At 42.9% G+C, this 16,911-nt stretch overlaps 1 protein-coding gene across 1 annotated transcript in view; it reads right to left on the bottom strand.

Annotated features, from left to right (window-relative positions):
• LOC126482079 (fatty-acid amide hydrolase 2-like) overlaps window positions 1-16,911 on the bottom strand; it is a 406,337-nt gene that overhangs the window by 64,000 nt on the left and 325,426 nt on the right. Inside the window, exon 4 of the mRNA XM_050106055.1 lies at window positions 12,659-12,875. Within this exon, the coding sequence (XP_049962012.1) occupies window positions 12,659-12,875 (217 nt within the window). The remainder of the gene's footprint in view (window positions 1-12,658; window positions 12,876-16,911) is intronic.

Below are 16,911 nucleotides of genomic sequence, written 5' to 3'. Positions count from 1 at the left end.
ATTTTGTTTTCGTCATCCTTCATCGTTGATGAGCATACCTTAGTATAAGTTCACAATAGTTGCGAGCAAAGCCCGGTTGCCTTGGCAGTAGTAACTTTTAAATGCAGCGCTAAAACCATGGAAAATTAGGGATATAATTTAATAAATTCTGGCTACGTTAAATAAAACAGGGATAAGCCTACTAGATTGTAGAGACATTGTTTTAAAAATTACTCCTCTAAATGTTCACTTTTCTTGCTATTTGAGCAGCGAAGATCTTCACTAATTTCTCCATGTCGAGCAATTGTGCAATCTGCCATCCCGCTGCCATTATGGCTGGTTCTCACTGAAGATCTGAGACAGTTTTTAATTATTTTTAAGTCGAAAAAGCTACGTTCTGCAGAAGCTACAGATACCGGCATGTACAAAAATATTCTTCTCGTAGTTGTTACATATGGGAAAACGTCCTGAATGTTCATTTCGAAGATCTAGTGAAGTAATTTTAAACGTGTTCGCAATTTGTGGAAGCATAGGAGACACCAGTTCCAATTAGTTTGCAAAATCCTCCGAATTTATGTCTCCTGAATACATTTAAAGTTTTCAAAGCTTCTGCAATATTTCTACTTCATATGTTGAAATAGTATTTTTTTGTTGCCAAATGCTCAACGTCACAGCACGTCACAGCAGTTATTGAGCTGCTGAAACTTTTCCTTCAAAGACAACAGTGGTGTCTGCCACAACAGAGAAGAAGTTTATTCTTAAGCGGTTCTTCCTTACTTTCATAAGAAAACTCGATTTTAATAGTTGCAGATCTGGGTTCCGTTAACTTAGCAACATTTCCTAAAGATGCAACTAATACCTCTGTTTCTTCCTTAACCTTTTCAAAACTGTTGGCTCTATATTCTTCCATAACACTAAGTGTTGATTTTATTATTTTCGCTGTAGTGCCTAACTGCGTACCTTCTTGCTCAACTGCTTTATTGACTCTGTTGACATGCAAAGGACGTTGTGCTATATCATAGCACACAAAGAAAACTTAAATTTTGAGATTTCTTTCAAGAGACTAGATTCTTCACTGAAACACAACAGATCATTTTTACATGCGTTATTTAACTCTGTCAAGGCAAGTCTTTTCAGAACTTATGAACACTTCATTCAGTACTAGCCTCTCATCTTGTAACACACAGCAGCTTTAGAGTTAGGCTTATGTGATTCTCGAGCGCTTCTCAGCGCTTCACAGAAGCAGAAAATAATGTGAACAATCTTCGAACTACACCAAGAAAAGCAGCGCAGTTATAGATTATTTAACTGCAATCACTAACATCCAAGTTCAAGCTATGAACACAGCAAGGGATAGAGCGAGCTCTTGGATTTTCTTCGATGATACGAGCTTGAGTAGCACTCTTCTTGTCCTTCATGTTGCTCCCATTGTCGTAAGATTATCGCCTACAACCTGTAAGCAATATGGTAAGGTTGTGTATCATCTGATGCAACAACTATGTAAGACCTTTTCCAGTACAGTCACTCGCTTTAAAAAATAAAAAAAAAACCTCCTCTTGTTGCAGCTGGTATGGAAAACACATCTATCGCTCTTAAGATCGCACTTAATTGTTCTTTGTCACTTAAGTGTAGTGTACTGTCCAGTATTATTGAATCATACTCTCATGCTCATAAATTAAGGATAATGCTGATACATGGTGAAACAACGCTCTGGTGGGGTGGGCGGTTTGCGTGTTTAAATCACCTCAGGTTATGACCATGCTGTGCATTTGACCTGCGGTCGTCGCACGGTGGCGCTGGCAGCAGTCCACATACGCAGAGGCGTGTTGGTGCATGTCAGAGTACGGTGCAGCGAGTAAGTGTGCAGACGTTTTCAGACGTGCTAATGGTGACTGTGTGTTGAAACTGGCTCAAAGAACACATACTGATGCGTTATGAGGGGCAGAATACTAGGGCGACTGGAGGCTGGTCAGACACAACAGGTCGTAGCACGGGACCTCCGTGTGCCACAAAGTGTGATCTCAAGATTATGGCAACGATTCCAGCAGGCAGAAAACGTGTCCAGTCTCTACACTACGGGACGTCCACAGTGTACAACACCACAAGAAGACCGATATCTCAGCATCAGTGCCCGCAGACGGCCATGGAGTACTGCAGGTAGCCTTGCTCGGGATCTTACTGCAGTTGCCTCCAGTCACACAGTCTACAGGCGACTGAACAGACATGGTTTATTCGACCGGAGACCTGCAAGGTGCGTTCCACTGACCCCTGGTCACAGAAGAGCCCGTAAAGCCTGGTGTCAAGAACACCGTACATGGTCAATGGAACAGTGGTGCCAGGTTATGTTCACGGACGAGTCCAGATATAGTCTGAACAGTGATTCTCGCCGGGTTTTCATTTGGCGTGAACCAGCAACCATATACCAACCCCTTAATGTCCTTGAAAGGGATCTGTATGGAGGTCGTGGTTTGATGATGTGGGGTTGGATTACGATTGGTGCACGTACCCCCCTGCATGTCTTTGATAGAGGAACTGTAACAGGTTAGGTGTGTCAGGACGTCATTTTGCACCAGCATGTCCGCCTTTTCAGGGGTGCAGTGTGTCTCACCTTCCTCCTGATGGATGATATCGCACGGCCCCACTGAGCTGCCATCGTGGATGAGTACCTTGAAACAGGTGAATGGAATGGCCTGCCTGTTCTACAGACCTAAACCCCATCGAGCACGTCTGGGATACTCTCGGTCGACGTATCGCTGCACGTCTTCAAACCCCTACGACACTTCAGGAGCTCCGACAGGCACTGGTGCAAGAATGGGAGGCTATACCCCAGCAGCTGCTCGACCACCCGATCCAGAGTATGCCAACTCGTTGTGTGGCCTGTATATGTGTGCATGATGATCATATCCCATATTGATGATGGGGTACATGCGCAGGAAACAGTGGCGTTTTGTAGCACATGTGGTTCGGAACAGTTTTCTCAACTTATCACCAATACCATGGACTTACAGATCTGTGTCGTGTGTGTTCTCTATGTGCATACGCTATTAGCGCCAGTATTGTGTAGTGTCACGTTGTGTGGCACCACATTCTGCAATTATCCTTAATTTATGAGCATGAGTGTATTTATTTTTGAGTATGGCATCCTTCATGATAGATACAATCTCATCACATGATAATGATTTCATTTAGTGTGTCCTTACTTAGGTAAGAAATTAACCAACCTTACAGATTTATCCACATTATTACTATGATCACTTAATATAGGGCTGAAGTTGGCCATTAATTCTACTTCATCCAAAAAGTGTCCATTACCTGCATATCCAAACTTTGCATGGTCGCCTTTTGATACAAGATTCCTTTCTATGAGGAAACGTCTACGGAAAATAATCTTAACAAAACCCATCTCCATCTCTCTTTTCCTTGATGAGTTTGATCTTGAGTTACCTTATCAATTAATTTTGAATTTTTAATGCTCTATGAAAGCACTTTCCACTTGCACATCTCAGTAATGTGGCTGTGGGGTAGTTATGATTAGAGAAAACTACCGATAAGCTTTGCCAGTCTCTGAGATTATTTGTTGTGATAGCGCCAGCACTCGAACTGAGCAACTTGCAACAAAGCCAACGGCATCTTTTGTTGGAGAATATGCAAGGCACATTCGCTTAACTTTTTCATTATTTGAAAGATGACAGAAGCAATGAAAAACAGTAAAACACCTTATCTCTCTATCCTTAGGACCTTTTTTCACCAATATCTTGCCTACCTTCTTTGATTGGTCTCATCACGAATGTAAAATTAGAGAGATTAGAGCGCGCACGGAGGCTTTCAGACAGTCGTTCTTCCCGCGAACCATACGCGACTGGAACAGGAAAGGGAGGTAATGACAGTGGCACGTAAAGTGCCCTCCGCCACACACCGTTGGGTGGCTTGCGGAGTATCAATGTAGATGTAGATGTAGATCCTAAAATAATCATTTATAATATCGGGCCAGGTTCCCATATCGCCAAGATCATCGACAGCTTGAAAGCTGTTACCTTCTTTAGATGAGTTTCTTTCGTCTTGAAGATCTTGGCCTGCTTCGGTTTCTCCTGCAGTGACATTATTGTCAACTATTTCTGCTAGTGGAACAGTTTCATCAGCCACTAGTTCTTGCTTGCTTGAAATGTACGATTCTTCAGCATTATCAACTGATGAAACTTCAGCATCACTACATCCTTTCACATCACACTGTATATTCACTGAAACACTACTAATTCAGTTTAAAAATTTATTTGGTGAACACTTCTGCCACAACGCTCTTTTATGTTCTCACACCTTTTTGGCACCCAAAATCGATACTACATCTACATCTATACTCTGCAAACCATCGTGAGGTACATGGCGGAGGGGACGTCCCATTATATCCGTTATTAGCATTTCTTCCTGTTCCATTCACGTATGGAGCGAGGGGAGAATGATTGTTTGAATGCTTCTGTGCGTGTAGTAACTATTACAATCTTATCTTCATGATCCCTGTGTGAGCGATGAGTAGGGGGTTGTAGTAAATTCCTAGAGTAATTATATAAAGTCGGTTCTTGAAACTTCGTTAACAGACTTTCTCGGTATAGTTTACGTCTGTCTTCAAGAGTCTGTCGTTTCAGTTTCTTCAGTATTCAATGTCCTCTGTTAGTCCTACGTGGCACGGGTCCCACACACTTAAGCAATATTCTAAGATGGGTCACACTAGTGATTTGTAAGCAATTTCTTTAGTAGACTGATTGCACTCAATTAACCGGAGTCTACCACCTGGTCTATCCACGACTGAACCCATGAGATCATTCCATTTCATATCCCTACAAAGTGTTACACCTAGGTATTTACACGAGTTGGTCGATTCCAACAGTGACTCATTGATATTATACTCATAGGATACTACGTTTTTTCGTTTTGTGAAGTGTACAATTTTACATTTCGGAACATTTAGAGAAGTTGCCAATCTCTGCACCATGTTGAAATCTTATCAAGATCTGACTAAATATTTATGCAGCTTCTCTGAGAGAGTATTTCAGTATAGAGAACTGCACCATCTGCAAGAAGCCTGATTTTACTACTAATATTGTCTGTAAGGTCTTTAATATACAACAGCAAGGGTCCCAACACACTCCCCCGAAGTACATCCTAAATCACTTCTACATCTGTCGATGACTCCCACCCAAGATAAAATGCTGTGTTCTTCTTACCAAAAAGCCCTCAATCCAGTCACAAATTTCGCTTGCTACCCCATATGATCGTACTTTTGATGATAAACGTCGGTGCAATACAAATACACTACTGACCATTAAAATTGCTATACCACGAAGATGACGTGCTACAGACGCGAAATTTAACCGACAGGAAGAAGATGCTATGATATGCAAATGATAAGCTTTTCAAAGCATCCACACAACGTTGGCGCCAGTGGCGACACCTACAACGTGTTGACATGAGGAAAGTTTCCAACCGATTTCTCATCCGCAAACAGCAGTTGACCAGCGTTGCCTGGTGAAACGTTGTTGTGATGCCTCGTGTAAGGAGGATAAATGCGTACCATCACGTTTCCGACTTTGATAAAGGTCGGATTGAAGCCTATCGCGATTGCGGTTTATCGTATCGCGACATTGGTGCTCGTGTTGGTCGAGATCCAATGACTGTTAGCAGAATATGGAATCGGTGGGTTCAGGAGGGTAATACGGAACGCCGTGCTGGATCCCAAAGGCCTCGTATCACTAACAGTCGAGATGACAGGCATCTTATCTACATGGCTGTAACGGATCGTGCAGCCACGTCTCGATTCCTGAGTCAACAGATGGGGAAGTTTGCAAGACAACAACCATCTGCACGAACAGTTCGACGACGTTTGCAGCAGCAGGGACTATCAGCTCGGAGACGACATTTTTTCGGATGAATATAGGTTCTGTTTACAGCATCATGATGGTCGCATCCGTGTTTGGTGACATCGCGGTGAACGCACATTGGAAGAGCGTATTCGTCATCGCCAGACTGGCGTATCATCCGGCGTGATGGTATGGGGTGCCATTGGTTACACGTCTCGGTCACCTCTTGTTCGCATTGACGGCACTTTGAACAGTGGACGTTACATTTCAGATGTGTTACGACCCGTGGCTCTACCCTTCATTCGATCCCTGCGAAACCCTACATTTCAGCAGGATAATGCACGACCGCATGTTGCAGGTCCTTTACGGGCCTTTCTGGATACAGGAAATGTTCTACTGCTGCTCTGACCAAGACATTCTCCAGATCTCTCACCAATTGAAAACGTCTGGTCAATGGTGGCCGAGCTACTGGCTCGTCATAATACGTCAGTCCCTACTCTTAATGAACTGTGGTATCGTGTTGAAGCTGCATGGGCAGCTGTACCTGTACATGCCATCCAAGCTCTGTTTGACTCAATGCCCAGGCGTATCGAGGCCGTTATTACGGCCAGAAGTGGTTGTTCTGGGTACTGATTTCTCAGGGTATATGCACCCAAATTGCGCGAAAATGTAATCACATGTCAGTTCTAGTATAATATATTTGTCGAATGAATACCCGTTTATCATCTGCATTTCTTCTTGGTGTAGCAATTTTAATGACCATTAGTGTATTTGTGATCCATTCTACACTCTAGCATAACACAAATCACAGGCTCCGATAGCACCAGACACAGACCATAGACTGCCTTCGTACTTCACACCTGACTGAGTTGCTGAACCAAGATACAGGAAACTTTGTCCCTTTAGTTCAATGCGCCTGCCCATGGATTACAGCTCAAGCAGGATACGGTGGCCGATGCGCAGTGATCAGTTTACGTCCGAAGGGATGGGCGAGTTCATTCATTTGATGGAAGGGGAGGCCGATAAGTGTTTTCCACCTTTTGGCCGTCACCAATTACAGAACCGACGGGGTGTTCCCTGCAATCTTTCTCAAACGATTTTACAGAAACTATTTGTTAAAAAAATAGTTTTTGCTTTACTTATAGCTCTATTTGTCAGGTTCATGATGATGTGACCATTATTTCGTTAATGGTCCCAGTTATTGTGGTATTTACGTGAAAGTAAGACTGCGCGAAATTCTGAAAGTTTGCAATGAAAAACAAAGTCGCTATGATTTTGCTTTTGGTGCACATTACATAATGTGTTGTTGCATATGAAATTTAGTTAACATATTGAATTTTTCTTTAGACATGGGTAGAGGTATCTGTCACCAGCCACAAGAAAATTGATTTGATGTAGCACACTCATTTGCGATCGTGCCACGCCAGCGATAAAGCCAGAGTGAAATATCTGCAACATTCCTCATGTCTCATTAACAGTTTCGGATATCGAATGGTTCAAAAGGCTCTGAGCACTATAGGACTTAACATCTTATGTCACCAGTCCCCTAGAACTTAGAACTATTTAGACCTAACTAACCTAAGGACATCACACACATCCATGCACGAGGCAGGATTCGAACATGCGAACGTAGCAGTCGCGCGGTTCCGGACCGAACTGCTTAGAACCGCTCGGCCACCGTGGCCGGCTCAGATATCGAAATGAGATTTTGGCAAACAATAGCACGAACAGAGGAGAGTATTTTACCATATCATTGTTATCTAAAACTTGGTTATCTACCGTTTTATTCCAATAACTACAGACTTTTTCGGTTAAAGAATGTAACTTTGAAGAACCACCGATAGCTGGTGAAACAAGAAATGCCATGGGTTTTGGAGCAACATATGTGAAAATATTACACTCTTTTTTTTGCACTGAGGATGTGTTTTTTCATAAGCTACTGACTTTACTTTTCCTTGGTTCCTCACTTAATAAACCACTGTTTCAGAATTCTGTTGCAGTTGTGTCCGCACAACATGTTAGTGAGGTGAGACAGTGTAAAATCGTCTGTGCTTTTGCAAAAGAAGAAAATTTTGACATGGCAACCTGAGAAATGAGTAGGTTTCACTCCAAATTCGCCACTAATGATGCTTCTCTGAAGGTTAAAAATGGTTAATAAGCCAGGCGAAAATAAATTTCTGCAATTTTGGAGGAATTCTTTTTAGGTCCTAATGAAAGCATAGGCGACTGTAGATGTTTTTCAATGGCCACCATGCAATTGTGGACATGGAGGAGCCCCACTTAATATTTACAAAAAATGTAGGCTTCAGTTTAAAACGGCAACTTCCCCTCCAGCGCTCGGTGTTTCCCCTACAGCGCTCTGAGTGACCCCCCACCACTGCCACTCTCCCCACACTTCCCCAGCAGATTGAGCATCTAGCAGCCACAATATTTTGCGGGAACTATAGCAGTGGAAACCCCAAACCGCTTGCTAGCCTACATGGCGCTCTTTGTCTAGCACAGGGGTTCCCAACAAAATTTTCTTGAGGACCCCCTCATCGAGCATGATTGGTACCTTGTCATATCACACTATCAAGTACCTAAAAAAGCCAAATTAAGAGTATTTTTATACGTTTTCTATTTTTGGGACTTAGAAAAAACATTGACATATTCATTATTGAAAAAATATTGAGCTTATAACTTTTTCAATTTAGCCATAATTGTTATTGTTAAATTTTTCATTATTGCTCAAAATCTTTGTCTTCAAATCTGGGTGTTCATTCGAAAGGCTTTCATAGCAAATTACACATTGAGGTTTAGGCTGTTGCTCAGGTCCAGTGAACGTAAAACCGATTTCCAAGTAATCAGAGTTACATTTTCTAATTTTTTCAGTAAGCTTAACACTGATCCTGGAAGGGTTAGGTTCAAGGGACACTGACGATTTAGGTTCAATGGACACTGACAGCTTCGGTTCCAGAGTCACTTGACTTACTTGCTTGAACATCAAATGCATTATCTTCCTCTTCATCTGTAGTCCTTTCTTGTTTTAACGAACCACTTTTTAACCAATGGTCCATTTTGAACTACGCGAACTGTAGCTTCCGCGAAAAACAACGCTTTGCAAACACTACTGTTTTAATACAGAATATTGAATATGTAAACAACAAGGTCTGTGAAAGCACGGGTAATAAATTAACAATGGCCGATTGTCGTCTGAAATGCGAGTTTCTGTGTAAAGTGACTGTCAGTTGTCAGCTGCAAAGAGGCAGCGCGGCAAGTCTAACGGCATACAGCAGAACTATTTGCCTCTATCTAATTCTAGTTTTGTGCTAGAGTGTGCTAGTGTCAGTTGGCTCTATGAATATGCTAGACACAGAGGTTAGCGTTCGCCAGAGCTCTGCTCATGCAGAAAGCGGCCAAAACGAAAAATCTGTTTTCATACGAAATATATTTAATATATTTGTTATTCTAATAGCATCTTGCGGACCCCTCTGGCATAGCTCTCGGACCCATGGGGGTCCGCGGGCTACCTGTTGGGAACCACAGGTCTAGCAGCCAAGGCGTCTCCCGCCACTCAGCAACATCAAATGTTTCTCTTTATTTCTGCAAAGCCCTGCGACCGACTGGGACAGAAATGGAAATCCCCATCTTCGTTGGTTCGCTGGCAGAGAAACTGCTGGTGGTATTCATCAAAGCTCTTCAGTTTAAGGGGACATGGCCCTGAATGACCTCCATTTTTAACGTTCTCTTTCTCCCTCACAGTATTACTGATCTCTAAAGCAGAAGTAGCTCAAAATTTGTACAAACTATTAGGATTATTAGTCAAAGCATTTCTGAGAAAATCAGTTAGAAGTCTATTATACTGTTTAGTTGACAACAATATTCATAAGAGGCTAGAAAACAGAATGCTGTTTAGCTGAGGTACGATTTTCTTTCGTACCATTGACTGTACAGCTTAGAAAAACAGTCATGCTACAGACAACATTGAGGGAAGTTTGTTATCCTTCCATTTTCCTCTTCGGAAGCTAATCTGTGAGAAATTTACAAAATTTATTGTACCATGAGAAATATACTTAAAAATTTAGATCAGCGGTCAGACGCATTGTCATCATATTTTAGAATTTTCTGAAAACAGTAGTCAAGTGAACTTCAATCATTTCGGGGAAAAGTGTATCTGAACGACAAAAATTCAGGTTTCTGGTAAATTGGATAAGAAGATTCACAAATTTATTAGCTTATCATCATGCAGTTTTAGAACATTCAAGCTGCATGTTCCTGTTGGTCACCTGCTTCTTTATCTTCCTTCCCCCTTCTCTTCACTCTTTTATTTATCCTAGCCTCCTTGGTAACAGCTTCTGTAGCTCCCTCGGCTTCAGTTCCTTGCAGCCAGTGGGTTCTAATTTTTTCAGAAGACCAACCCTAGAAATTGCACCGTCATTAAAAGTTATTATTGCAGCCAGTACACCTACTTTCAATACTGTGAGCCTGACAAAATACAGTTTTCGGTATGTAACTCTTGAAACTTCCTGTTGGGATTCTGTGACAGACCATGAAGGTACGTCCTAAGAAATTTTGCATTTGCCAGAGCTCTTTGTTTAGGCTAAATTGTCTCCATGGCAGCAAGGAATGCTTGTGGGTGTATTGTGCGCCTGTACATCCAATTTCTGCAGGTGACTGCTGAAGCAAATGACGTATATTATTCGATGTTGCCCTGAACTGGTTGCCTCGAAACCTCCATTTGGTATTAAATTTCTTTGTTCTTGGCATTTATAACACAGACACTGAAACAGAAGAACACAGCAGCAGCTATGAAGGATAGGTGTTTCAAAGTCCGAAAGCAATAAGTAAACAAACATAAGATCTTGGGTTGCAGCTAAGCCACAGCATCCTAGATACACCTGCACTCAGGTTCCGGTAGTGAGAGCCTTCTAAAATACACCTGTGTTTATGATCCATATCCAAAAACTGAAAAAAGTAATGAAAAGAAAGACACATCACGGATTCTGGCGCAGTTTGAAAGGACAAGAAGCGTGACACCTTTGCAACATTATTTTCAAACTAATTTTATGAACAAATGAGAAATAAAAATGTCCATAAACTATAGATTTTTGTAATCGGCATGAAATGCTCTTTTCTATAGAGCGGAAGTATATTGTTCATAGTTTTGGTCATTTGCCACGAGAAAGCCCCTTACACAAAAATACACTACTGGCCATTAGAATTGCTACACCACGAAGATGACGTGCTACAGACGCGAAATTTAACCGACAGAAAGAAGAGGCTGTGATATGCAAATGATCAGCTTTTCAGAGCATTCAAACAAGGTTGGTGCCGGTGGCGACACCTACAATGTGCTGACATGAGGAAAGTTTCCAACCGATTTCTCATACACAAACAGCGGTTGACCGTCGTTGCCTGGTGAAACGTTGTTATGATGCCTCGTGTAAGGAGGAGAAATGCGTACCATCACGTTTCCGACTTTGATAAAGATCGGATTGTAGCCTATCGCGATTGCGGTTTATCGTATCGCGACGTTGCTGCTCGCGTTGGTTGAGATCCAATGACTGTTAGCAGAATATGGAATCGGTGGGTTCAGGAGGGTAATACGGAACGCCGTGCTGGATCCCAACGGCCTCGTATCACTAGCAGTCGAGATGACAGGCATCTTAACCGCATGGCTGTAACGGATCGTGTAGCCACGTCTCAATCCCTGAGTCAACAGATGGGGACGTTTGCAAGACAACACCATCTGCAAGATCAGTGCGACGACGTTTGCAGTAGCGTGGACTATCAGCTCGGAGACCATGGCTGCGGTTACCCTAGACGCTGCATCACAGACAGGAGCGTCTGCGATGGTGTACTCAACGACGAACCTGGGTGCACGAATGGCAAAACGTAATTTTTTCGGATGAATCCAGGTTCTGTTTACAGCATCATGATGGACGCAACCGTGTGTGGCGACATCGCGGTGAACGCACATTGGAAGCGTGTATTTGTCATTGCCATACTGGTGTATCACCCAGTGTGATGGTATGGAGTGCCATTGGTTACACGTCTCGGTCACCTCTTGTTCTCATTGACGGCGCTTTGAACAGTGGACGTTACATTTCAGATGTGTTACGACCCGTGGCTCTACCCTTCATTCGATCCCTGCGAAACCCTACATTTCAGCAGGATAATGCACGACCGCATGTTGCAGGTCCTGTACGGGCCTTTCTGGATACAGAAAATGTTCGACTTCTGCCCTGCCCAGCACATTCTCCAGATCTCTCACCAATTGGAAACGTCTGGCCAATGGTGGCCGAGCAACTGGCTCGTCACAATACGCCAGTCACTACTCTTGATGAACTGTGGTATCGTGTTGAAGCTGCATGGGCAGCTGTACCTGTACATGCCATCCAAGCTCTGTTTGACTCAATGCCCAGGTGTATCAAGGCCGTTATTGTTGTGGTTGTTCTGGGTACTGATTCCTCAGGATCTATGCACCCAAATTGCGTGAAAATGTAATCACATGTCAGTTCTAGTATAATATATTTGTCGAATGAATACCCGTTTATCATCTGCATTTCTTCTTGGTGTAGCAATTTTAATGGCCAGTAGCGTAGAATCAACAATCAAAGCGCTCTGGCAGGGCTAGTGTGAGTGGGGCCTGTGAACACTCTAAATTTGAAGAACTTCTTTTTTTTAACGGGAATAGAGAATGAATGAAGTGTGAAGAAATATTTACAGGGCTCAAGTCCGCCCGCACTCCCCCCCCCCCCCCCCCCCCCCCACCAGCTTGCGGCCCCCGCGACTGCGTTAGCCTTCAGTCGTCCATGGCCTTCATCGTGATCGTGCTGCAGTCTTACCTTTGAGTGTGCAGCTCTCTTTGACAGTGAAGGGCACTCCGTGCAGCGGCGGCAGCTTGTGCAGGTCACCCGCGGCACCGCGCTGGGCTACCAGGCGGTCCGCGGTCCGCGCCTCCTCCACAGCCGCCTCAAAGCGCTCCTCCACCAACGCGTTCAGAAAAGGATTGACCGCGCGGATACGCTCCACGTACGCCCGCACCACCTCCTCGCTGCTCACCTGAGTACGAAACAAGCCGCCGCTGATCACACGATACACCTTACTTTAAAAAAAAATTATAATTTTTTACAATACGAATGAAAACACACAAGACACTGGTGTAATATTCTATAATATTTATTATTCTTGATCATACAGTGTAAGCTTTCACGGCCGGTACTGTCTTCAGTTAAAACTTTCGGGTTGACAGGCCGTGGTCGAAGTATTAAACTCTCCCCTGATGTTTCGTCTCCGACTGCGGGAGACATTCTTGGAGGTACTACGAAGAGAACGCAAGGAAGCGCTGATTGTGTAGGCAGTAGAGGCGGCGCCACTGTCGATCACGTGGCGTCGGCTATATGATTGTCTTTGGTTGTTGTTGTTGTTGTCTTCAGTGCTGAGACTGGTTTGATGCAGCCCTCCATGCTACTCTATCCTGTGCAAGCTTCTTCATCTCCCAGTACCTACTGCAACCTACATCCTTCTGAATCTGCTTAGTGTATTCATCTCTTGGTCTCCCTCTACGATTTTTACCCTCCACCCTGCCCTCCAATACTAAATTGGTGATCGCTTGATGCCTCAGAACATATCCTACCAACCGATCCCTTCTTCTAGTTAATTTGTGCCACAAACTTCTCTTCTCCCCAATCCTATTCAATACCTACTCATTAGTTATGTGAGCTACCCATCTAATCTTCAGCATTCTTCTGTAGCACCACATTTCGAAAGCTTCTATTCTCTTCTTGTCCAAACTAGTTATCGTCCATGTTTCACTTGCATACATGGCTACGCTCCATACGAATACTTTCAGAAACGACTTCCTGACACCTAAATCAATACTCGATGTTAACAAATTTCTCTTCTTCAGAAACGCTTTCCTTGCCATTGCCAGTCTACATTTTATATCCTCTCTACTTCGACCATCATCAGTTATTTTGCTCCCCATATAGCAAAACTCCTTTACTACTTTAAGTGTCTCATTTCCTAATCTAATTCCCTCAGCATCACCCGACTTAATTCGACTACATCCCATTATCCTCGTTTTGCTTTTGTTGATGTTCATCTTATATCCTCCTTTCAAGACACTATCCATTCCGTTCAACTGCTCTTCCAAGTCCTTTGCTGTCTCTGACAGAATTACAATGTCATCGGCGAACGTCAAAGTTTTTATATTTCTTCTCCATGGATTTTAATGTCTTGGGTAATGCCAACATTCTCGATTGAAAGCAATCGATTGCCTTCCTTTGGCGCTGAGGGATACAAATGCTGATAAAAACATTATTGTCCTTAATGCAGATAAGGGTAATGCCACCGTCATACTGAACAGTGAGGGCTATCATGGAAAAATCAATATTTTGGTTACCTCCAATTACAAAAAACTCCAGAAAGATCCTACTATGAAGATTTTAAGAATGACCAATCGACTGGTGAAAGCGTCTTCATTCGCCTCCGACGATAAGAAGCTGCTTTGTAAAACAGAGGCGTACCTACCTAGACTTTATGGCTTACCCAAAGTGCATAAACCTGAGATTCCGTTGAGGCCAACTGTCAGCACTATAGGCTGACCAATACATGAGTTAGCTAGACACCTTGCCTTATTGCTGCAACCTTATGTTGGTAGGACTGACAGTCATATTAAAAATTCAGCTCATTTCATGGACAAATTAAAGGAAACGAGCGTGGGCCCGGATGATATCCTCGTCAGTTTTGGTATTGTGTCGTTATTTACCATGATTTCGGTATCTTATGCATAGCGGATATTTTTCCTACCGATATTGTGGCATTATTCCGACACTGCCTCACCACAACCTACTTTCAATACAATATTAACTTTTATGAACAAAATGGTTCAAATGGCTCTGAGCACTATGGGACTTAACTTCTGAGGTCATCAGTCACCTAGAACTTAGAACTACTTAAATCTAACTAACCTAAGGACATCACACACACCCATGCCCGAGGCAGGATTCGAACCTGCGCTGTTCCAGACTGTAGCGCCTAGAACCGCTCGGCCACCCCGGCCGGCTTTTATGAACAGATGGATGGGGTGGCTATGGACAGTCCTCTTAGTCCTGCTGTGGCTAACTTATTTATGGAGACCTTTGAACAACGGGCGTTGGAAACTGCCAGTAAGAGACCAGCCAGATGGTATCGCTATGTCGATGACACTTTCGTAGTATGGACACATGTAGCAGAGGAGTTGGATGCCTTTCTGACACATTTAAACAGCATTAATCCGAAAATCCAATATACTACGGAGAAGGAAAGGAATGGGCAATTGTATTTCCTGGATGTGTCTGTGGTTAAACGACGGGACGGAACGTTGGGCCATAAGGTGTATAGAAAGGCCACACATACTGATCGTTATCTACATAAAGATTCAAACCACCACCCTAGACAAAAAAGAGGTATAATGAAATCCTTGGTAGACAGGGCGTAGAAAATTTGTGAACCTGTTTATTTAAAAGATGAGATTGAACATCTACGGTCAACTTCCGTGAAGAATGGCTATTCTAGCAAGGATATAGATCGAGCACTTCGCTCTAGGCAGAGAATCAGGAGCAACGATGAACAACAGTCGCCCAAGGGCAAAGTTTTTCTTCCGTTCATTAGTAGGGTCACAGATCGCATTGGGAAAGTTTTAAGCAAGTATGGGGTGGAAACTATTTTCAGACCCACCAGGAAAATAAAAGAATATTTAAGATCGGCAAAAGATGCACGACACCCTTTGGCTACACCGGGGGTATATAAAATTCCTTGCAGTTGTGGACAGGTTTATATCGGTACCACAAAGAGAAGTGTGAACACCCATCTTGTTGAACATAAGAGGAATTGCCGCCTGGGTCACACGGATAAATCGGCCGTAGCGGAACATGTTTACCAGGAAGGTGATCATGAAATAAAATTCAGCGAGACGAACATCATATCAAAAACCTAACATTATTATGCACGCATGTATAGAGAGGCTATCAAGATTGATAAACACCGTAATAATTTTAACAGGAAAGACGAAGGTATTAAACTTGATAAAATTTGGATGTCAGCGTTGCACCGCAAGCGTGACGATTGATTACCTTCAATCGAGAATGTTGGCATTACCAGAGACAATCTCATAGCCAACGCCACGTGATCGACAGTGGCGCCCTCTGTACTGCCTATATAATCAGAGGTTCCTCGAGTTCTAGTCGCACTTCGCCGCTGTACCTCCGAGGATGTCTCCCGCAGTCCGAGACGAAATGTCAGGGGAGAGTTTTATACTTCGACCACGGACTATCAGCCCGAAAGTTTTAAGTGAAGAAAGATTTATTATTCTTTTCACAAACCGGTTTTTGGCTGTTACGCCAATATCAGGTACATACGTAAATATGTGGTGAGGTGGAATTTTTGTATGATCAAAGTTTTTAAACTAGTGTATCCATAGAGTATGTATGGAGTGAGCAATCGGATGCGCAGAATGAGAATTCCATCCGCAACATCTTCTGCAGCTCAAGTCATGCGATTTCGGGGTGGCGCATTTTATTCCGTATATCACTTGGTGTATTTTGAGTGTTACTACTACGCTGGTACACACAGATCACTTTCAGACACGCGTTTTACAGACATCTCAACGGTTTGATACCAGGAATTGAAGTTGGCTTAAGGATGTGAAGAGCGGTGGTATTGTGCTTTTTCGACACAGTATCATAGCTCAGATTACATTTTATTTAAGTTTTTTCGGTAACAGGATAAGACGTGACAGCCAACAGTAAGTTTTCACGTTTTCTGTTGCATTTATTAATTGTCGTATCTCTGTTTTAATTAATTAAGCTACAATGACACTGTAGACGGTGCCGAAATATCACAAAAAGACAACGCATTTGGAACTATGGAATTGTTACAGTAAGTACGGTAAGCGATTTGCACCACCTGTTTGCGCATTATTGTGTTCAGTGTTTCTTTATTCACCCTTCTGCTTTTTATAGACAATTAAAATATCTATAAAATTCTTTCGCCGTCTTATCAGAATAGCAAAACCATACACTACGCACAAAAAAAAAAAAAAAAAAACAAAAGCAAT

This window comes from Schistocerca serialis, chromosome 5 (assembly GCF_023864345.2).
Source record: "Schistocerca serialis cubense isolate TAMUIC-IGC-003099 chromosome 5, iqSchSeri2.2, whole genome shotgun sequence".
Lineage (NCBI taxonomy): Eukaryota > Metazoa > Arthropoda > Insecta > Orthoptera > Acrididae > Schistocerca > Schistocerca serialis.
The sequence above is the reverse complement of the archived record's forward strand: the minus strand, read 5'-3'. Positions and strand labels throughout refer to the sequence as shown.